This window comes from Pteropus alecto, unplaced genomic scaffold (genome assembly GCF_000325575.1).
Source record: "Pteropus alecto unplaced genomic scaffold, ASM32557v1 scaffold46, whole genome shotgun sequence".
NCBI classification, from domain to species: Eukaryota; Metazoa; Chordata; class Mammalia; order Chiroptera; family Pteropodidae; genus Pteropus; species Pteropus alecto.
In genome coordinates, this window is record NW_006439231.1 from 143,662 (window position 1) to 167,549 (window position 23,888).

Genomic DNA, 23,888 nt, shown 5'->3' on the forward strand with positions numbered 1-23,888 from the left:
TTATCATGGTATCATAGCCTGGGGGTAAAGTAGGAACTCACACAGAGAATATTTGCTTGATGAAAGGCAGGCTTGAGGATAGAGGAGAAAAGGACAAAAAAAAAAAAAAAAAGGGGTGGGGAGAGAAAAAAGAGTAAGAACAGAAGAAATGTAGAGAAAAAGAAGAAGAAACTCTTTCTGAATTCAATTGAATTTATTAATCACAGTTTTAACCATAGTTTTGTTGATGTTTCTAGACAAAGGTAACCTACATACTCAGAGAATAAAATTGACAATTTCTAAGTGAAATACATCTTTTGAGAAAGAAGAGAGCAGCTAGAGGGTGTGTCCATACATTGTGATATGAGATAATTTACCAAAAGTAGTTAAACAAAGAAAGAGATTTTATTATATGCAACAAGGTTTAACTCTGAGTCTAAAATTGATCATGAAGGGGCAGTCAAAAGTCAGCCAACTCTTTAATGATAAGTTGGCTACTCTCAATTGACCATAAGCCAATTCTTACAGACTTGGCAGAACACCAAGAAAGTTGTTCACATGAATAAACAAATCAGTAGGCTGGGCGAACTATGACTTTCACCACATTTTTTCTTTTTTCTGAGAGCAACAGACATTTTGAGAAACAAGCTGACTTATCAACAAGACTGATTTTCAATCAAAATATAATCTTGGTGATGTTATATCTGGTATATCTGAGAGGGAGGTTTTGAAAAAGTTGAGTTTCTCTGTGGATTGGGATACTTTTCCCTTAGGGTAATAACAGCCATGACAAGTGTTGTTCTGTGGTTTTCAAGACACATGTTAAACTGTTTTGTGGTTAAAAACAAACAAACAAATAAAAAAACCTCTTTTATTGTGTCTCTCTTCTGTTGTGCAATCTGGGGCCCAAATGAAATGAATCACATACCAGGTTGTCCCAGAGAACTTTAGACAAATAAACAGGAACAAAATTCAAAATTCGCATTGGACATTTTTACCCTCTCCGGTAAAAAACAAACAAACAACAACAACAAAAAAAACCAGATCACTGACTATGAATTTCTCTGGATAACTTTACATTAACATTCTTGGTCATTTTTTGGACAACAAATATCTCCTCTGCTTTGAACAGGGATATTACCATATAATGTATACTGTTACTGAGAGAGTCCAAGTGTCTGACTCTTCTACATTATCAAATAGATGTGGCATAATAACAACAAAAGCTCATATTTATTAAGCATTTGTAATTGGCCAGGTTTATCCACTCATTTAATTCCTGATAATTTTTTCAGGTATTATCATTGTTATCATCCTCAATTTGTAGATGGGAAAAATGGAGCACAGTCAAATTAATTTGCCAAGATCATACAATTTCCAAAAGCAAAGCTAGGATTTAAAACAAGATGGTCTACGTTAGAACCCATACTTTTAATTACTATTTGCTATTATGTACACATTAATTATATAAATTAATATAAATATATAAACTTTTAATACATGTGTTTCTCATTATATGAGCACATTTAAATATTTAGATAACCATATCAATCATAAGGCAAAAATTTAACACATTTGATTATATGAACAATAAGATTCTATATATCGTTAAAAAGGTGGAAAAACTACAGATATCCTCGACATATAAATCATTAATAAATTACTAACTATAAATCAGTTAGGAAAAAGCAATATTCCTGATGAGCAAAATGAGTTAAAATGATTAAAATAACCAATAAACTTACAAAATGTGAAAACATAAAAAATTATAAAATATCTATGAAATATAAATTTAAATGTATATATTCAATTATGAAAGATTACAATGAATAAATTCCAGTACTGGTGAGGATGTGAGAAAAAAGCAATTTCATATACTGTCAAATTTGTACAATATTTCAGTGATTTGTTAAAAATATTTATCAGTACCTTGCATGTGTATAATTTTTATTTTAGTAATTCTATTGGCACTGTAAAAAAATGTGTGAAAATACATATGCTCAAAAACATTAAGTACTACTTAATTCAAAAAACTTAGATAAAACAGGAATTTTTATCATTAAAGAATTGGATCATCTCTGTTACTTTCATACTATGGACTAATATGTGTCATTTATAAGAATAAGAGAATTTACATATCAACACCTAAATATGTCCACATTATATAGTTCAGTAAATAATAGGTTACAAATTAATGTGAAATATAGTACAAAGCATATATATAAGTGTGTAAATTTTAATATATCTTTAAATAATTGGAAGCATAAATACAATGCTATTTAGAGTGATTATCTTTTGAGAGTAAAGAGGGAACTTTCATTTTCTCTATATTATTTAAATTTTTAACAATTGGGTCAAAAATAAGAATAGTTATATGCACATGTTTACATGTATGCATAAACATGTGAATATTTATCCTTCCTTATATAAGACAAATATGGTTCCATCCTCAAGGAGTCTCATGCAGAACAAACTTAACCTAATTGGTAACAATGTCTGCTTTTTCATAGAAACTTGTGACTTATAAATAAGATTTTAAAATAAAGCCTTTTAAATCTGGCACAAAGTAAGTAAATAACATTTGTTTTCCTTTCTCTAGTGGTTATAGAAAGAGGAGATACACATTTTTTACAGGAAGGACAATTGGAAGGCTATTTTCATATTCAATCAATGGTTGGAGAGGTTTCTAAGTAGGGCAGTGACCATAATGATAGAATATGGAGGAAAATAACAGAGATGGAATCAATGGGTTTTAGTGTCAGATGCTGATGAGAGAGTTCAGAGACTGAAAGTTTTCCTCTGTAATGTGCAGCCTAGAAATGTAGTGGGGAAAAAACTACTACAAGAAGCATTCAGTATACATCAATGGTCTAATTATTTGGTTTGATTTGTAGGACACTTATCTTTTAAAAATTTTACCATTTGATATTTTTTCCTTTGGGTTAATCCATTTATTACAGTATCTACTAATTTTATCTCCTCTTTGCAATGCTCCTCTCACAGATTGAAATTCTATATTAAAGGAAACACAATAGATGGCTAAAAGAACTATTGCTTACAAGAGTTTCCTGTTGTTATAATACAAACTCTCTGAAAAACACAATAAAAGCTACAGAGTCACAAATATGTGAGTGCTTAACAACTCACCAGGCAGCTCTTGAAGCAAGGGTGAATAAAAAGGAGGTCTAGAAAGGATAATGTTAAAAAAAAGACAAAATTTGTTGAGATTCTATGATCATAAACTCAAAATTGAGTAAGTTGGGGGGAAATGGTAATAAAAGAAGTTGAAAGAAAGTTTGCTTAATTAAACATTCTACAACTAACCCTGAACACGAAATGGGTTGTCACAGGATCAGGAGATGAATTATCAAATGACAACCATTTTATTAACTTTGTAACTTTCAGACAAATCACTCAATGGGAGTGTCTACTACTTTACTGATGATTAAGTGAGAGAGAAAAGTAAAGGTAATGTCAGAAGTCACAAAGGAATCTTCTGTACTCTCAAGAATCCTTGTCTTAGATATCCATTACAGTGCCATTAATTTCATCTTCTAAATACATTCACAAAGCACTTGAATTTTTTCCTTAAATGAAAAATATTCAGGAACTAAGGAAGCTCTGACTTTGAGATCTGGTGACAGCCATCAAATGGGACCGTCAACCTTTATTGTTTTTAATGTAGACATAATTAATCATAGTGATTCTTTGCCAAAATGTTGTTGTATTTCTTAACCTTTTAGTCTTTTTCTATGCCTAGCAATTTCGACAGAAAAATTGAAGCCTCTATCATTTTCATTCATTACAAAATTTATTATATATAAATATTATGTATACATAATATAATAAATAAATAAACATTTATTTATTATGATAATATAAATGTATTACATATTTTTGCAGTTTTAAACATTTTACTTTATAAAGTCTTGTGCTTTATCATTCTTTTATATGTTAGACTGATCTCCTTAATAGGATTAGAAACTCTTAAAGCACCAAGACTGTGTTATATACTTCTTTAAAATACATTTACCCCATACATTCAATAGGTAAGAAATAATAGACAAGAGAACTCAGTATACAGAGCTATTATTGTTAAAACATTTTGAAGTAAATACAAATGAAAAACATGTCTTTTTTTTTTTCTTTCAGTGTATCACTCTATGATGGATTCTTCCAAACATGACTACTTTGAATACTTTGGCAGAGTCCATGGAATTCTAATGTATAAAGATTTTGTCAAATATTGGGATGATGTGGAGGCATTTGAGGCAAGACCAGATGATCTTGTCATTGTCACCTATCCTAAATCTGGTCAGTCTCCCTGTTATGTCTAAGTTGTTCCTTTTCTCCTAGAAATGACAAACCTACCTTGAATGGTAAATATAAATTGTTCACTTCCTGCACACATATTCTCCATGTCAAATAAGGAAAGATATAGTAGTTTTGATACAGACAGAAAAAGTGACATATAATAGCTCTATTCTAAGACTATAATCTGTACCTATAACTGAGCCGTGCATTAAAAAATGGGCATTGTTGGCCACTTTAGAAAATTATGTGATATAGAGGGATGAGTATTGAACCATAACTAAAATTTAAAACTATTAACTGTTTACCTTATATCATTATTGTCATTGTTGTATAAACAGAGTATAAGCAATTTTCACAGATTTAAAAACATCTTTTTTAGCTAACCAGTTTCTCTCTATAAGTCTATCTCCAAAACTTTATTTTTAATTAATTAATCAATTTTTAAGCCAAGCAGTAGATTTATTAAAGAAGAGTAGCTTCCATAACTTTATTTTTAAGCAACATCCTTTTTTTCTGAGATTAGCTCAACCGTTAATTTTAGTTCGGAGTCGGAGTCGTATAATCATAGACCTTAAGGAATTAGAATGGTTCAATTCAGATTTCTCTCTCTTGGTGTTCCATTTAGCACTTAAATATGTCAAACACTAAATATGTCTGGCTACTCTGACTCTACAGCTGTTCCTCCATTTCTCTTCCCTGTCAGAATCAATGTCAATTCAATACCAGTCATCTGAAGAAGAAACCTGAGAGCTATTTCAGATTCACTTCTTCTTGCTTCTTCATCTCCCACATTCAATCAATCAAAAATTTTTTCCCATTTTGTCTTATAGACATGTTTCATAGTCAATCTCTTACAAGTGTCTAGTCTCTCTTATTGACTCCTCACTCCATTGTTTTATTTACTCTGCCACTTCTTCTAAAACACAGTCCTGATAATCTTGCTCTTATTTAAATCATGTCAAACCTTTTAGTCATTTTAGTATGAACTGAAATGCCTGTAGTTCTCTTATTTAAATTATGTCAAGCCTTTTAGTCATTTAGTCATTTGGTTCACTAAATGTACCTATAACTGAGCCGCACACATAACTCTAACTCTTTAGTATGAACTACAAGGCATTTTATGCTTGCTGTCTCTTGTCTATAGCCTCATCAGGTAGACTCTTTGATTTAGACTTTACAATCTATTTCCAGTTCTTTTCCTCACCACTCTACTACTCTTCAGTATTTGACCTATAATAAAAAAAATAAATAAAAAATAAAAAAAAAACAGTTCTTCTGCCTGGTAAAACTCTTCCCTACCTCACAAAACAGTTGAATTTATGCCAGTAACTTGTTAAGGCTAAGCTCAATTATTATGTTCTTGTAAAGGCATTTCTTGTTGAAACATTGCATCAGCAGCAGCACACTGAATTAGATGTTCCTCCTTTGCAGTCCCTTAAATCCCTGTGCCCACCTGTATTATAATATTAAAAAAAAAAAAAGAAATGTAATTATTGAACATTGTTTTTGACTCTTCAAAGGACCTTTAATCAACATAGGGCAGGGACCAGATTTATTCTTTTTTGTATCCTCCGAACTAACACTCAACTTGAGGCATAAGAAGCCATCAGTAAAGTTTGTGGTTGAGAGAATGCTTGAGTATATCTTCTGTTATTCAAGCCTCTTTACTTTTCAAAGATAAAAATTTAGATCCAAATTGTTATCATCTTGCACAATGTCACAATTTATCATGGACAAAGTGAAACTCCTATCACAGGTAAGTTTTACTATAATATTCATTCTTATTTTTTGAAGTTATTTTAGAGTATTATAAGATTAAATATTACAGAAAATAATTCTTGAGTCCCGTGACCATTGTGACATCTTTCAAATACTATTGCTTGATATCATTCTACTTTATCCAGCTATAAATTCATCCCTTCTATCATCAGCCCAACATTGTCAATAAGAGACTCGAGATTGTTTAATTTTTACAGGTACAACCTGGGTTAGTGAAATTGTAGACCTGATCTATAAAGAGGGTGATGTGGAAAAGTGCAAAAGAGATGTCATTTTTAATCGAATACCTTTCCTGGAATGCAGAAAAGAAGAGGTGATGAATGGTAATGTTTAAGTTGATTTTAAAAGTATATACATATATTTTAAAGTGTAGATGTAGGAAAGAGACTGTAAGCAAGAGTGAAAATTAGTATTATGTCTTCTATATAGCAAAGCATGTAAATTTCAATTTAAATCTTGACAGAGTTTATGGTATATTATGTGCCTAGAAGAGTGAATAATAGGTCTTATATATCTTTAGTAGAGTCTAGTAATATGTGAGCATTTATCTCTCTATGGGCTAAATGTGATAATATTTTAAACACTAAGAAAATATCCATACATTTTTTAAAGATCTATGCAAAAGGATATTCATTACAGATTGTTTTACTGTTGCAAAAAAATTAGAAACACCATAAATATTTGTCACAAAAGAATATTTTTAAATGATATATTAACACTATAAAATTAATTAAAAATTTAGGATGTCATATATTTCCTGATATTGCAGTTTTAGTATAAAACATTGAAAACAAACAGTAATTAGAAAATATTAAAAACTTTACCTCTGTGTGTGGTATTTGAATGGCTATGGGTTTGGGCATATAGGTAGGTATATTTATATAGAAAGCTGTTTACCAAAATGTTAATAATAATTTTTCTAAAATGATAAAATTTTATTTGAATATATTGTTTTTCTGTTATTTCCTCTATCAAAACTTTGGTCATAGTGAGCATATATTATTATTATTATTATTATTATTAATATTATAGAATCTTAAAGTTACTTCTATTTTAATAATACCTATAAAATCCATATAAATATTTATAATTTTCAAGGTTATCTAACCTTTATTTTTTTAAAAATCAGGAATAGAACAATTAAAACACATGGCATCTCCTAGAATAGTGAAGACTCATCTGTCAGTGAAGCTTCTTCCAACCTCATTTTGGGAAAAGAACTGTAAGGTGACCAAAGTCAAGTATTCTTAAAACTTTATCTAACTCAAATAAATTTTAGAATGATCAAATCATAACTGTGTCATATACATACTTGTTTGTTTATTCTTTCATTGAATCTATAAATATTTCATAAATGTAAATTATAGTCAGTATAGTCAGAATGTCTAGATTTCAATTCCAACTCTGGAGGTGATTCTAAAAAAAACCAAAATACAAATAAACTCTCTAAGCCAGTTTCTTCATCTGTAAGAGAAGGATAATAATAGCATCTTCCTCATGGAGCTGCTATAAATTTTGAATGAAATAATGCTTGTAAACTGCCTAACATAGTGCCTAGTATTTTGTAAACAATAAATGGTGGCTACTTTTACATTTGTTGTTATTACTGATTGTATTGAATGTATTCCCTTTGCAAACTTTTGTGCTTGGTACTATGAGGAATGCAAATAAACTAGAAAAGGATAAACCTGACAAATACCATATAATAATTAGTTACCGATTGCCTATTATGTACCACCAATATGACAATTAACAAGACATGAAATCCTTGTCTTCATAAGCACTTAGTCCATTGAGGAGAAAAGACAGACGATGCATCGTCATAGGTCAAGTAAGAGAAGAATTCTAGACTAGACTTTGAGGGTGGGGAAAGCATCAGGAACAAATAATATCTCAGCTAATATTTGCAGAATGTATAGTGGTTAGTCTATACAATCCCAGAGGCAACCCAGTGGGGATTTGAAACTGGTTTAGCTGGACAGTCAAATGTACATATAGGCTGGATGAGTGAAGGAAGATAAGCTAGTGATTGATTATCACAGATGTCAAAGACAAGTTAATATGTTTGGACTCCATTTGATGATAATGAGGACATGTTAAGTTGATGTTATAGACATGTTAAGTTGATGAAGAACATGATCAGTTTCACTTTTTAGAAAAATCCATATGAGTAATCCCAAAGTACAGGCAAAACATTAAGTCTTGGACTACTGAAGCTGTTCCTTAACATCTTTTCTAGCTTTTTTTAGGATACACTATGACCCATGCTACACATATGAGATATTAAAGTACTATATGCCATCATTACTAATTAAAAAATAGATTTATCACAGTCATGAAACATGTCCATTTTGTGCTTTGATATTACATGATATAATTGATCTTTTCTGGAGATCCATGGTCCAAAATTCTGTAGATCTCAATGTTTCTTGTTTGTTTGTTTGCTTTTATCCTAAATAATCTTAGCTAGTCCACATACATTCTGCTGAAATTCCATACATAAATGGTCTTCAGGATATTTTCTAAATGTGTTATTACCATTTTTTCAAGATATTTTTCCCTTTGAAGAATGGATTATAGTCTTGATGGTAACTTTTCAAATGAATATAGATACTATGCTTTTACAATAGTCTCCATCTTCACAAAACTTCTTACCATATCAGAGATCATCAAAAAGTAGTAAATAATTGGATGGATTTATGTTCTGAGTATTCCCAAGATGATTCACTGGGGAACAAGAAGACAGATGGATTGAGACTATTAGTAAAAGTATGTATGAAGGTGTGGATCAGAAAATATAAGTGATAAAAAAAAGTGCGGGAAAACAGGTTAATAGATAATATATAATTGAGGGCAATAGATTTGAGGCTTAGGAGTGGTTGCAGGAAAGGTATATTGGAAATAACTGATAGGGAAGAGCAGAACTTTCTTGGAAGAAAACAGGATGCTGCAGGATAAGGCGCCAGAACTGAAATCTTTAAGATACTGACAAGATTCACAATCTGATTATAAAGGTGGTTGGCTGACGTAAAATAGAGGTAATGATCAATGAGTATAAGAACCTAGAGAATCAGATGAATCATCCATACAAATACTAAAATTTCACAGGATGATGACAGGATTTGGAATAGTGATACTATGAGGCAGGTGTTAAAATCTTTTAATTAAATCAAGGGAATGATCGCAAACTTAGAAACGTCATCAGCTAGGAGAGGTATGTAGTATTTTAAAGATGAATTATGATCAAGTGAATTACAGTAAACTGAGAGCTGTGGTAAAAGTAATATATCTTCAAGAAAGAGATAGATTTTACTAAAATCTAGTAAGGAAAAACATGTGCACTAAAAAGTTTGGGGTATAGAATAGGATCTGCCAAAATAAATATAAGAGAAATCAATGAAAGTTTGGGGGAAGAGGGATTGCTTTTGCTGTCCTGCCCTCCAGCCTGGAAGAATAAAAGGCTTCATGGAAAACTGGGAGCCAAACTTTAAATATGGATAGTATTTTGACATGCAGAGAATATTTAAGACAGAGGTAATAGCAAGAAAAAATCAAAGGAGTGAAAATTCTGAAATAAATTCATGGATATAGTGACAGAGTTCCATTCAACTGGTAGGCAAAAAGAACTAGGGAGAGTTGTAAATTGGAAAAGTTCAGAACAGCTAATAATAGCTTTGATAAGAAAAAGAAAGTTTGCTTTTGTTCATTAGTAATTGGAGGTTTTATAGTGGGATCTTAAAATTGAGATCCATAATTCTAAGAATAAAATAGAAGATTTCTTTAAAATTGTTTGAGACTTTAGTAAGATAAGTTAATGAGCCTAATCATATCCAATCAACAGTGGAGAAGTCAAGAGCAGACTTCCCCGGTGGTACTGCTCAGGTGCCTGAGGTCTGAAGTGGACGACCACAGGGAGAAGGAGTTTTCTTTTGCAGAACTTTTCCTGCAGCATTGAGTATCTGACCTAAAAGAGAGAATAGAGATCTGACCCAACTGACTTGTTTAGTAGATAGAAATTTAGGTCCAAAATGATTGGCGCTTTGCACAAGATGATAGAATTTCTTAGTGCCAAAACTAGCAACTAAACCCAATGCTTTCTGATTGTCAATTTTTGGTGTTTCCTCCATAGGTAAAACAGAAACTCCGTGTTTGTGATTATATTTTATTGATATAAGATTACATGAAAATATTTGATTACATTTTTACTAAGATCAGTGTGCATATAGACCCTCATAAACATTTTTTTTTGAGATTGTGAGTAAGGAAACAACAGGACTTTTTTTTCTTTATGTACAGAATACTGGTATAGTATAAAGATTGGGGGACTTTATTGTTGATGAAATGATTTACCGAATCATTACTCTCATTGATTTATTCTCAATAATGTATTCTGACTAATTTCAGTTTACTTTCTTCATTTATAAATTGGGGGTAATAATCTATTTGGCCCAATTTGTATTAATGGAATTGTGATACTCAAACGAGGTGTTATATTGTGAAAGTGGCATAAAAATGAAAAAGTGAGAACAAATGTTAAATAACACTACAAAAGATGCTGTCGCCTCAGGTTATCAAAAATTTTTCTTCCTTAGAATTTTATACACTTTTTAAAATGAACATATATTATATTTATAGTTGAAAAGCATAAATGTTTTCTTTTTAAATCTTAATGGCACCATCTTTGAAAAAATAGGTAATTTAATATTTTTTACCTTCTTAGATGATTTACCTTTGCCGGAATGCCAAAGATGTAGCTGTTTCTTATTACTACTTCTTTCTAATGGTAACTGATCATCCAAATCCTGGATCTTTTCCAGAGTTTGTGGAGAAATTCATGGATGGACAAGGTAAGAACAGCTCCTATTCTTTAAATTCTTTCAAAGTACATGGTACAAAACAAATGGCATCTCTGATCAAAAAGTTTTGTTGTCTTTCCTGGTGTGTGATCTTGCCTGATCCTTAACTAAAACACAGAAGTTCTAGATGCCCTTGAACTTTAGAGCAAGCATAGGGTTTCCAGATGTGGATGACAAATTGCAAAATATGGACAGTTCAGTTCAATGCCTAAAAATAAATGTACAGAAGTATGTTTGGGAGTTGGAGGTAACAGTTGGGTGTCCAATTCTTTCTCTTGTCTTTTTTTTTTTTTAATTAGAAAGATAGTTCACAGATTGTTATTACAACTCTGTTGGTTAAGAGGGGGAAGAGAATGTAGGAGAGAGAATGCCCGTTTGTTTCCAAGGAAAATTTTTAGGTGCTACAAGGGGCCAGAATGCACAAAGGAGACTGAATATCTACAAAGTCCTTACTCGTTTTACTCAGTGTACAATCTGATGATTCAGCTAGAGTTCTCAGAATAGTACAAGAGTTACTTGGACAAAAATTTGGGAAAATTTTGCCTTTTTATTTAACTCCAGACTAAAACAACTGAATATTCAGATTTGAGGAAGAAACGGTTCTGGAGACTTTAATATTAACTGAGGAAGGCCTTTGTCATCCTGTAGTAATAATTGTAAGAAAAATGATGCCATGCAAGTTTTATATCTATAGAAAGCAATGTTGACTCAATAAAAGTAGAATATATTCATCAGGCTTAGCATAGGCTTAGAATATAGTAAAATATATTCTACTTTTACATATACTAAAAGTAGAATGTATTTTACGTCTGTTGCTACTTTTGGGAAATTTATGTTAAAGCATCATGAATAAAATATATCCCTCAAGATCATCAAACCCACATAGTAAGGCAGAGAAAGATAAGGTTGCACCTCCAGAAAATAGATGAATAAAATCATTATATAAATATCATTATATAACTCTTTCTGTAAAGAAAAATTGTCAATAAAGTCAAAGAACAGAAGAGGTATGCAATGCTTTAATGTAAAGCAGAATACTTCACTCACACAATATTATATCATTCAGTCAGCTTCTTATTGCATGAAACACTTGTATACCCATGAGAGAAGATAAGGAAAGAGAAAGGAAGAAACAACAATTGGTCATAACATATCATCTCCAAAATCTTCTAACTTTTTAAGAATGAGAATGACACTAAAGTTTCTTAAGAGAACACCCCTTATCGAGAAATTGCTGTAATAAACCAGTACATGCTTGATAGTTTCATTTGCCAAGCCTAATTTATAAATGGCAAATTTGAGACCTACACTGAATTCTTACTGTGTAAATGTTGATAGTTTCACAAACTCAACTCCCTTCACTGACAACCTGATTTTACACACACACACACACACACACACACTGCACCACACCAGTTTAAAAAATGCTTTCATAAGCTCTGAATCAAATTGATGGAAGAGGGATTTCCTTCACTTTTTCTCTATGCCATAAACCATGCCATCATGAAGTTGAGGATATGTTTCTGTATATGGTTTATTCAACATAATTTGCCTCACTGCAGGGAAATTTGCTTAAGAAGTGTGACCTCTAGTTTTCATTCCTTGATCATTTATTTATATTTATTTGTTGCTACTATTGTTTTAACACTCATTTTCAAGCTGTATAATGATGATACTATGCCCTTATGTTGTTTTTATCTTTAATTTTAGTTCCTTATGGGTCCTGGTATGAACATGCAAAATCTTGGTGGGAATTGAGAAAGAATCCACATGTGCTATTTCTTTTCTATGAAAACATGAAAGAGGTGAGAAACTGAAAACATATGGGCAACTTAGTAATTTCTAAATGTTAGAATTTGACAACACTCTAAATACAAAATCTTCCTTTAAATAAATGATGTAGCCACCTTCAAAAGTTACAATTCAAATATTTTAGCACAAATTTAAAGCTAGTAAGTAAAAATCTTCTGTGAATAAATGTTTAAAGCCACGCCTTACAAAATTACCAAAGCTAAAATTTGAAAGAACTTGAGTTTATAAAACAAAGTAAAACAACAACAAACACGTACACACACACACACAGACACATATACACAAGGAATCATAATGGAAAAGAAAAGTCAACTGGTCTCCAAATTCAAAGAGATCTTGGAATTATTAGATAAGACCTTCAAAATAACTGTGCTTAATATGTTAAAGAAATAAAAGAAAAAATTAAAAATTTTACAAAAAAATCAAGAGGCTACTAAAATTAAGAAGTCAGATTGGAAAAAATAGCAAAGTAATTTCTAAAATCATAAAAAATTAAAATTGGAAATTAAGAGATGGTTTAAATAACAAATAAGACATGGCTAAATCATGGATTAGTAATGTGGAAGATGAAGCTAAGGTAATTCCATAGAAGTTACCACACTGAGATAAATAGAATACTTTAGAAAAAGAATAATGGCTATGTAGGATAGAATGATAAGGTCTCACATATATCAACTCAAATTTTCAAAAATGAGAAAAAAGAATGCTTGGAACAGTAATATGCAAAAGTCCGATGGCCTCAAAATGTCTTTATAATCTAGTTTTTCTCTAGCTTCATTAGTAATCAGGATAATTCAAAATAAAAATTGCTATGAGATGCCATTTCACACCCACTAGACTGACAACAATTAAAAAGTCTAACAATAATAAACATTAGGGATGTGGGTTAGTAAGAAGTAACACACTGCTGATAGTAATGTAAAAAGATACAAACATTATGGAAACAACTTATTACTACAAAGAGCATACATAACTTAAGACTCAGAAATTTCATTAGGAGATATATACTCTTGAGAAACTGACTTATATACATTAGGTTATATGTACAAAAATCTTCATAGCACTGTTCTCCATAAATTTAAACATTAAAAATAATTCCAATACAAAAATAACTGAAGAATAAATACATGGTGTATATTAGTGTACTCCTATTAAATATTATATTGCAGTAGAGGAATGAACTTAAAATATATACATCAATTGGGTAAAATAAAAGCATATACAATGTTGTCTAGAGATATACACATAAATATCAAAACTATAAAGTAAAGCACAAAATTGATTAGGTCAATTTAGGCCAGTAGGTCTTTTGTTGATCTCGTTTGTGGGAATGGAACTAGAACTTGAGAGGAAGGCAGTTGAGAACTTGCAAATGGAAAAATTCAATAAATTTTGAATGTTCTGTTCCATAAATTGGGTAGTAAGTAATGGGTGCTGTATTCATTTTTATTCTTTAAAGCACAGATATAAATAACTTTTTAAAAGACCGACAAAATACTGAATCTCTTTATTAAAAGACGAGAAATGTCTTCTTTCCTTCATTAGCATCAAGAAAGCAATTGATATCCACATTTTGTTCACATCTTTGTACAATTATTAAAACCCATGTTGCTGTAATCCCAGAGCTGTTTTGATAAACACATTTAAAATAAAATTGTAATATTTTAGAAGTTGAATTATAATTTCTTTATAGAATTTAACACTAGAACACATTTGAATGAGAAACAGCCATCATCTGTAGTTATTGTTATCTAATACCATGTTCTGTAATTAGAGTATTGAAGACAGTAAATTTAAAAGGCACACAAACAAAATTTATTAGTTAATCCAATCATCTCAACCTGTGCCCCACCTCAAAGGAAAAAAAATTGTTTAAGTCAATTCACTCCCCATTTTGGTTAATAATTACCAGGTTTAGATTTGCTTTATATCTGAATCAATAAGGAGCCTAAGAATAAATAAGCAAATGTTCTCTTGTTTCTACAATATATCAAACAGAAACAGAATAGGACATGTAAGCATTATACATAGAGACACAACCTTTTTTTTGTGGAAGATGGACAAGTAAATAAAATATTATGAGAATAATGATATAGCACAATAGACTTATATGAAAATTTATGGGAGTGAAAACAGTTATCTAACTCAAATTGGAATAGTCAAAGAAATCATCCCAAAGAAGGTGATACTTATGCTGAAGTTTAATAGGCAAGCTATAATGGTAAGACAGAGAATTTGAGAACAGCATTCTATGTAGAGGAAACTACACACCAGAATTAGCATTATAGCTTGTATTATAAATAATTGCCTCGAGTGATTAATCTAGATAATAGAGTACACTGTAGGAATGACATAGATAGAGATGGAGATATTTGTAGCTATAGTTCATATATTACAGATGATTTTACATGTTGAATATTTGACTTTTTACACATTTTCTTAATCTTTCTATTTCATTTTTCACTAGTTACACCAATAAATTAGGAGAAAAATTGAATTTGCCTGCATATTTTCAACTCAAAACTTGATCTATCACAGGGGACTGTAGTCTTTGAGAGTGTATATAAATATTCATAGGTATTTATTTATTAAGCATGTACTATGCATCAAAGTCTGCAATAAGTATTTTACAAACATCATCTCATTTAGTGTTCCAATAATCTTTGAAGTATCTTTTTAAAAAATTTTATTAAAGTATAGTTGGCATACTGTATGATATGAGTTTCAGGTGTACAATACAGTGATTCGACATTTATATACCTTACAATATGAACACTATGAAGTTTAATAACCATCTATCAATATGCAAAGTTATGGACTATATTCCCTGTGCTGTGCACTACATCCCCATGGCTTATTTGTTTTATAACTGGAAGTTTGTACCTCTTACTCATCTTCACCTTTTTCACCCATCTCCCCACTCTCCTCACCTCTAGTATCCATCAGTTTGTTCTCTGCATCTATATCTGTTTCTTTTATTTGTTCATTTTTTTTTTAGATTCCACATGTAAGTGAAATTATACAGTATTTGTCTTTCTCTGACTTATTTCACTTAATATAATACCCTCTAGTTTCATTCATGCTGTCACAAATGGTGAGATTTCCTTGTTTCATTGCTGAGTAATATTCTTGTGTGTGTATGTGTACCACATCTTTATCCATTTGTCTATCAAAGGACACTCATATTGTTTCCATATCTTGGCTATTGTAAATAATGCTACAATGAACATAGAGGTGCATATATGTTTTTGAATTAGTGTTTTCATTTTCATCAGATATATACCTAAAAGTGAAATCACTGGTTGTATGGTAGTTTTATTTTTAATTTTTCGAGAAGTCTCCATACTGTTCTCCTTAATGGGTATCCCAATTTACATTCCCGCCAACAGTGCATGAGGGTTCCCTTTACTCCACATAGTTGCCAACACTTGTTATTTGTTGACTTTTTGGTAATAGCCATTCTGACAAGTATGAGATGATGTCTCACTGTGGTTTTGATTTGCATTTCTCTGATCATTAATAATATTTAGAATCTTTTGATGTCTATGGCTATCTGTATGTCTTTTTTGTAGAAATGTCTATTCATTCATGTCTTCTCCCAGTTTTTAATCAGATTGTTCGTATTCAATGTTGAGTTGCATGAGTTCTTTATATATTTTGTATATTAACCTCTTATTGACTATATTATTTAGAAATATCTTCATCCATTCAGTCTTTTCATTTTGTTGATAGTTTCCTTCACTGCACAGAAGCTTTTTAGTTTAATGTAGTCCCATTTGTTTATTTTTACTTTTGTTCCCCTTGCCTAACAGATGACATATCCAAAAAAGTATTGCTAGCACTCATGTCAAAGAGTTTAATAGCTTCTTGTAAAAGTTTTATTATTTCAAATCTTACATTTAAGTATTTGTTCTTTTTTAAGTTTATTTTTTATATATGATACAAGAAAGTGGTTTTTGTATATGGTGTAAGAAAGTGGTATTTTGTATATGGTGTAAGAAATTATATGGTGTGAAGTGTCTTTTATGTCTTTTATGAATGAGGAAAATTATGCTTAGAGAAGTTAAAAAAAATACCACTTCCCCGAGAAGTATTTTTCCTCAATAGAAGCCCAATTCCAATACCAGTGGAGGGAAAAATGATAAATCTTTCTCTCTCTCCCTTTTTTAATTCAAATAGTAATGTATCCAATTTTTATTAATTGAGTCTTCAAAACAATTATTTTTTCTCTCTAGGATATCAGAAGAGAGGTGATAAAATTGATACAATTCCTTGGAAAGGAAGCATCAGAGGAGCTTGTGGACAAAATTGTACAACATACTTCATTCCAAGAGATGAAAAACAATCCATTTACCAATTACACAACATTACCGGATGAAGTCATGAACCAAAAAATATCGCCTTTCATGAGAAAAGGTGATTTAATCATGCGATTAGCCTCTATTGCTATAAAAAGTCACAAGTTGAAATAGCTATAGGCAAACACCTATTGAAGATTATTTATTCCTGTGGATTCTGTTTTCTTCAGAGCTATTTCACATTTGAGTACTCTATTGAGTTACCAGTTTTTCAGAGGCATAAAACTCTAATACTATTACTAACACTAATAATAACTTGCTATTACTGATGATTACTTAGAATATGCAGCATATTATATTTAAAGTAACCAACAGTCACTACAGCCTCAACCCCAGCACTAATAGCACATTCTACTATCATTTATTAAGCCTGTGTGCCTTGATGCTCTACCATGTATGTTATATAAACATATATAATTTAAAAATTCAAATTATCTTTACATTTTAATCAGAGACTCAGAAATGAGCTTTTATTATTATCTGAGATGAGGAAAAAAGCTTTGAATAATTAGTCAGTTTTTCCTTGACCAAGTGGCAGGCATTTTTTAAGACTAAGTGGCAAATGTCCATATTCATCAAATTATATATATATTAAATATGTACAGTTCTTTATATGTCAATTATACAATAAAACTGATAAAAAATACTAAGTTTCAAAGCCCATAGTAGCAAATATGGCTCTGTTTAGCAAAAAATCAAAATGCAATGAAATGACATTCTATTGAGAAAAGGCATAGTCTGATGAGATATAGTCAGTTTATAAATCCAAAGGCATGTAGGATATGTAGAGTATTAGGACATCTGGTCTTACTGATACTGTTATGTACTGAGGAAAAAAGTGAAAAAGTGAGAAAATATCTTTTTTTTTTTTTTTTAGAAACAGAATAGATAAAATCTTGCTCTTTGAATTAAATTGTAAGTGAGAAGGCTAGGGAATTTTTAAAATAATAGGAATAACAAACCTACCACTGGGTAAAAACAGGGAACCCCTGAAAAGAGAGTTAACACACAGATTACATTTTAATGATCCATTTCTTAGATTATCTCAGTCTTTTTTCCCATACCGTGCACATATATTTTTAAGATAAAACATTAGAATTTAATTGTCATGCTTCTTAAGGGCTACTTACTGCTATACCCTGAGGCCCTACCCAGGACACAAATTTTCTCTCTTTTGCTTTTTTGGATTATTTCACTGGGAAAGTTTAGAGCTTCTTGACCGGAAGGGGTAAGTGAATTATTGACTAATTTAAAATACAAGTGACTTCCTTCTGCCAGGGGAGGGTTGGATGTGATGAAAAGCAAAAGAGAAGGGCCTGCTAGACTACTGTAATAAACCAGGTGGAAAACACTGAGAAGTTTCTCTGCCAGTGCAGCAGAAATGGAGTGAAGGTAATGAGTACGAACGAAGTCTGAATATAAATAAAGAATAGATGTAAGGGTCGAGGGGACAGCTTCCAAGTTTATGCCCTAGATACCTAGTGTTACCATTAATCAGACTATTATAAATAAAACACAATTTGATGGGGAAGAAAATGAATTAATTTTTGAACTAGTTGAATTTGGGATACTTGTATGGAATCCACGTGACAATATCATGTAGACATTTGGATATGGAAACAAAAATCTGGATTTGAGTGTTATCAACATGAAGATAATATTTAATACTTTGGAAATGGGTAAAACATGGATCTCATCTTAGAAGCCCCAACATTTGAGAGGAAATTGGAGAAGAAAATTCAGTGAAGTAACATTAGAGGGAAGAGTCAAAGAAAAAAAAATGCTGTTTGTTGTTGTTTTAACAATCACAACAAATACTTCTGTGCAAGCTCAAATATGTATGTTAGTTATGGTATACATTTTGTTCTTATAATTGATAGTCACAAGAATAAAATTTGATTAGATATTAATGACAATGATGAATATTAGAAAACTTCATGATTCTGGCTTGAAGACCTGATATGCATTGTTTTTCTCTTTTGTTACAGGGATAACAGGGGACTGGAAGAATCACTTTACAGTAGCCCTGAATGAGAAATTTGACAGGCACTATGAGCAGCAAATGAAGGGGTCTACACTGAAATTAAGGACTGAGATCTAAGGAGAGTTTTCTTAAATATCTTAGATTAAAGCTTTCTTCTCATCATTCATCAAAGTTTCTTATATGAGATTGGTAGAGAAGGAGTCATCTGAAAGTCAAGTTCACATGATTATTGAGATCTTCATATAAAGAAACCTAAAGGATTTTTTTCTGCTATTATCTTTTCATTTTGTGTTTTCTTTTTCTTTTTCTTTATCTTCTTCCTTTCCTTCTCTTTCATGTTCTCTATCTCCTCCTCCTGCTCTTTCTACTTCTCCTCTTTTTCCTTATTTTTACAAATATTACACAAAGCTATAATCTATAGAATGATATAGTAATACAGAGATAGTTTGACTTGTCAGAGACTCATTAAAAATAATCAAGCATTTCAAATTCTTTATTGTTATGTTAGCTTTTTTCTCATTTACTAGTACCTTTATTATATATATGAACTTTGAAAACAGTGGGAAAAAGAACAAAAATAAATGAGTAAATTTGGGAACATAATTATACCTATTATTTCCTTCCTGAATTTTTTCACTTTTTAGAAAATAGTTTAATTTGGAGTTTACCTTAATCTAATGTAAATTTTGGCCATAACTGAACTGATCTCCAGATGTCTATGAATACTCCCGAGTGTTATTTATGTTTGAGTGTCTTCAGCTAATTTAAAATAATTATACTTTAGAGTTTCTTCTGTCTTACACATAATGCAGTTAATGTAAGCTCTATAAATTAAAGTTTTAAATAACGTGATATTTGCCAATAAAATAAAACAACAACAAAAGGAAAAAATTATTTTTTACATAAAATTGTTTTGGCTTATCTCTTCTATTCTTCTATATTCATTCTATTGATAACTTTTTTCCTATACTACATTTATTTTTAAATGTCAGTGCTTCCTTTATCTAAATCAGATGACACACAAGATAATGAAAATATTACTATGGGCTTTTAGTAGAATATTATATCCTTAATTCCTAACCTAGAAGGTCAGCTCTAAGGAGAAATAAAAAAGGTTTGTTTTCTTACTTTTCTGAGAAAAGTCTAGGAATTTCTGAACACCCTCTTCAAGAATCTTTAAGAATCAAAGCTAATTTTTCTAAAAAAAGTATAACAGTTTATAGAAAAATGAAGAGTCTTGAAAAATGTTAAGATTAGTTGTGGTGGAATAAGAAACAGAATCTAAATCATTGAAGGCAACAATTGTTATTTATCTCTTAAATAACCATTTTGTCATGATTTTTTAAATTTAACCTTAAATTATATAATAAAAGCTTTTTAATTTCATAATTTATAAAACTCATAGTTGGTGTCACCCACATGTAACTAAATAAGAATAAACTCACTTATCTTTCTAACTTTAGTTCTTGGTAAACCAACATATTCCAAATTGGCCTGACTGAAGTTTGGACCAATCACATTCCCCCCCCACAGCTTGTCCATACATTTCTGTAACTTCCTTGGAGAAGGAAGGGAGTTGAGATCTAGCTTAAAATTCAAATAAACTCTTTAACCCTCTTGATATTTTTTGGAATCTTTCTCAAAGTGGTTTTAAAGTGTGTGTGGGCTAGAAATGAAGAACTAGGATAGTACCATATGGTGAGGTACACAAGGATAGCCAGTGTAGCTTATGTTCCATGCTTCTAAGAAAGCTAGAGATTTCTGGTTCCTTAGTGTTTAAGATTTCCAAATCATTAAATCTCCTGAATAATGCTTTCAGGCCAAATGTTAGATACTTAGAAGCACTTAATAAATGCTTGTTAACTAACTAATTAATTGATACCATGTTAGAACTAGGAAGTGCTCAGCATTTATTTATGAGGGTTATAATTGCACATAATTTGAACCAATGCAATAGAATTTTTTATATGACTAAAATACCTGAGAATTCAATTTGGGCAACAAAATAAATAAAATTGTACTGAATTATAACCAACAGTATAAAATAAATACCCACAAATCCACGCCGATATGAGTAAATGATTGAATAAATAATTAAATGGAGGAAAATAGATAAATATCCTATACAGAAGAATTTCAACTAATTATGTGTAACTTCTATCACATCCCTTAATTGTGGGATTTGCATTGTGACTTCCTTCTAAAAAGTATGAAAGGGGTTATGGGTAGGGTAAGGATGAAAGAGAAACTTTACAGTAGAGAAACTGGGCAAATGCTACCCCAGCCAGTTAATATCATCAATGATCAGACAGGTTGATAATAGAGATCCTTGATATATGACGAAAATGGCTCTTTATCTTGCTGGCCTTTCTCCCCAAAACCTATAATCATTGTAAAATCATGGATGAAAACATCAGATAAACCCAAACTGAAAGAAAATATACAAGCTATATGACCAGCATACCTGTTTTGTCAACATCATCAAAAAAAAAAAAAAAAAAAAGGAAAATCTGAGAAACCATCACAGTCTAGAGGAATCTAAAGATACACAACTCATAAATGTAACATGATATCTGGATGAGATCTCGATACAAAGAAAGGACATTAAGTAAAAACTCAAAAGATTCTAATAAAGTATGAAATTTAGTTAAGAATAATGTATCAATATTAATACATTAATGTGTAAAAAATGTACCATAGTAGTGTAAGTGGTGAATAATAGGGGAAAATGAATGCTGAATATACAGAAACACTATAATATTCCTGAAACTGTTGTTTTCTTGTAAAGAATCAGATAGAAAGTATTTCCAGTTTTACAGACTATATGCTCGCTGTTGCAACAATTCAACTCTGTCATTAACTTGAAAGCAGTCACAGGAAACAACACATAAATAAATGAGTATGACACTTTGTTAAAATAAAAATTTATTTACAAAAACAAATGGAAATGTGGAGTTGGCCTAAGGGTTGTAGTTTGCCAGCCCCTCCTCTAGATAATAATTTTTCTTCTATTTTTAGAAATGTAAGATGTTTATTTTTAGAAAGCCTAGGAATGTACCAAAAGTTATCTTTTATCCGGAACTTAGTTGTTCTTTTTTGATTGTCTTTCAGAATATCTAGACGGCCACATTGTTGGAAGCAAGTTTTTTTTTTTAATTTATTTTTTAAATGTAGTTGCATATAATCCTATATTGATTTATATTAGTTTCATGTGTACAATACAGTGATCTTACACCTCCATATCATAAAATGTGATCACCCCACCAACTCCAGTAATCATCTGTCACTATGTAAATTTATCACAATATTATATAAATATATTCCACTTTCCCTTTTCACTCATCCCCACATCACCTCCCTTCTGATAACCATCACTTTGGTCTCTGTTTCTATGAGTCTATTTTGGTTTTACATTCCACATATAAGTGAAACCATATGGTATTTCACTTAGCATAATATCCTCTAGATCCATCCATGTTGTTGCATATGACAATATTTCATTATTTTTTATTGCTGAATAATATTCTATGCACACAATACATCTTTATCCATTCATCTATGAATGGACCTCCAAGTATACTACAAAGCTATAATAACAAAAACAGTATAGCACTGGCATAAAAACACATACAGAGATCAATGGAACAAATTACATGGTCAACTAACTATAAGAAAAGATGTAAAAATATACTCTAAAGTAATGACAGTCTCTTCAACAAGTGGTATTCAGAAAACCAGACAGCTACTTGCAAAAAAATGAAACTGAACCACTCTCTTATACCATATACACCAAAAATAACTCAAAATGGGTTAAAGACTTAAATGTAAGGCCTAAAACCATAAAACATCTAGGAGAAAACATAGGAAATAAAGTATCTGACATTAAGTTAGTATCTTTTTGGACGCATCCTCTCAAGCAAGGAAAACAAAAGCAAAAATAAACACATGGGACTATATCAAACTAATAAATCTTCTGCACAGCAAAGGAAACCAACAAAACAAAAAGACGATCCACTAAATGGGAGAATATATTTGCAAATGGCATATCCAATAATGGATTGATATTCAAAATGTGTAAGAAACTCATATAACTCAATAATAAAAAATAAACATTCTGATTGAAAAATGGGCAGAGGACATGAAAAGACATTTCTCCAAAGAAGACACATGCAGATGGCCAACAGACATATGAAAAGATCAACATTACTAATCATCAGGGAAATACAAATTAAAACCATGATGAGATATTACCTCACACCAGTCAGAATGGCTATTATCAAAAAGTCAACAAATAACATGTGTTGGTGATATGTGGAGAAAAGGGAATCCTTGCACACTACTGGTGGGACTGCAAACTGGTGCAGCCTCAATGCAAAACAGTATGGAAGTTCCTCAAAAGACTTAAAATGGATATAGTATATGACCCAAAAATTCCACTTCTGAGTATTTATTGAAAGAAAATGAAAACACTAATTTGATAAGATGTATGCACCCAAGGTGTCTATCCATAGATGAATGAATGCATATGTTTTTCATTCTGAGTTGCAGGCTTAAAGAGCAGTTCCTTTGTGAGACATGTTTATTCTAAAAATAGACAATAAAAAGATAGAATAGAATAGAATAGAATGGAATGGAATGGAATGGAATGGAATGGAATGGAATGGAATGGAATGGAATGGAATAGAATAGAATAGAATAGAATAGAATAGAATAGAATAGAATAGAATAGAATAGAATAGAATAGAATAGGAGTAGAACAGAACAGAACAGAATAGGATAGGAGTAAAAAACAAGAGATCCATTGTA

General features: G+C 30.9%; 1 protein-coding gene across 1 annotated transcript; it reads left to right on the forward strand.

Moving 5' to 3' along the window:
• Nucleotides 1-4,135: 4,135 nt before the first annotated feature.
• Nucleotides 4,136-19,203, forward strand: LOC102897942 (estrogen sulfotransferase). Its single transcript, XM_006916498.1, has 7 exons — nucleotides 4,136-4,293; nucleotides 6,270-6,395; nucleotides 7,202-7,299; nucleotides 10,793-10,919; nucleotides 12,639-12,733; nucleotides 16,976-17,156; nucleotides 19,087-19,203. The coding sequence occupies exons 1-7, from the start codon at nucleotides 4,143-4,145 to the stop codon at nucleotides 19,197-19,199; spliced, it is 891 nt and encodes a 296-aa protein (XP_006916560.1). The 5' UTR covers nucleotides 4,136-4,142; the 3' UTR covers nucleotides 19,200-19,203.
• The last annotated feature ends 4,685 nt before the right edge of the window (nucleotides 19,204-23,888 follow it).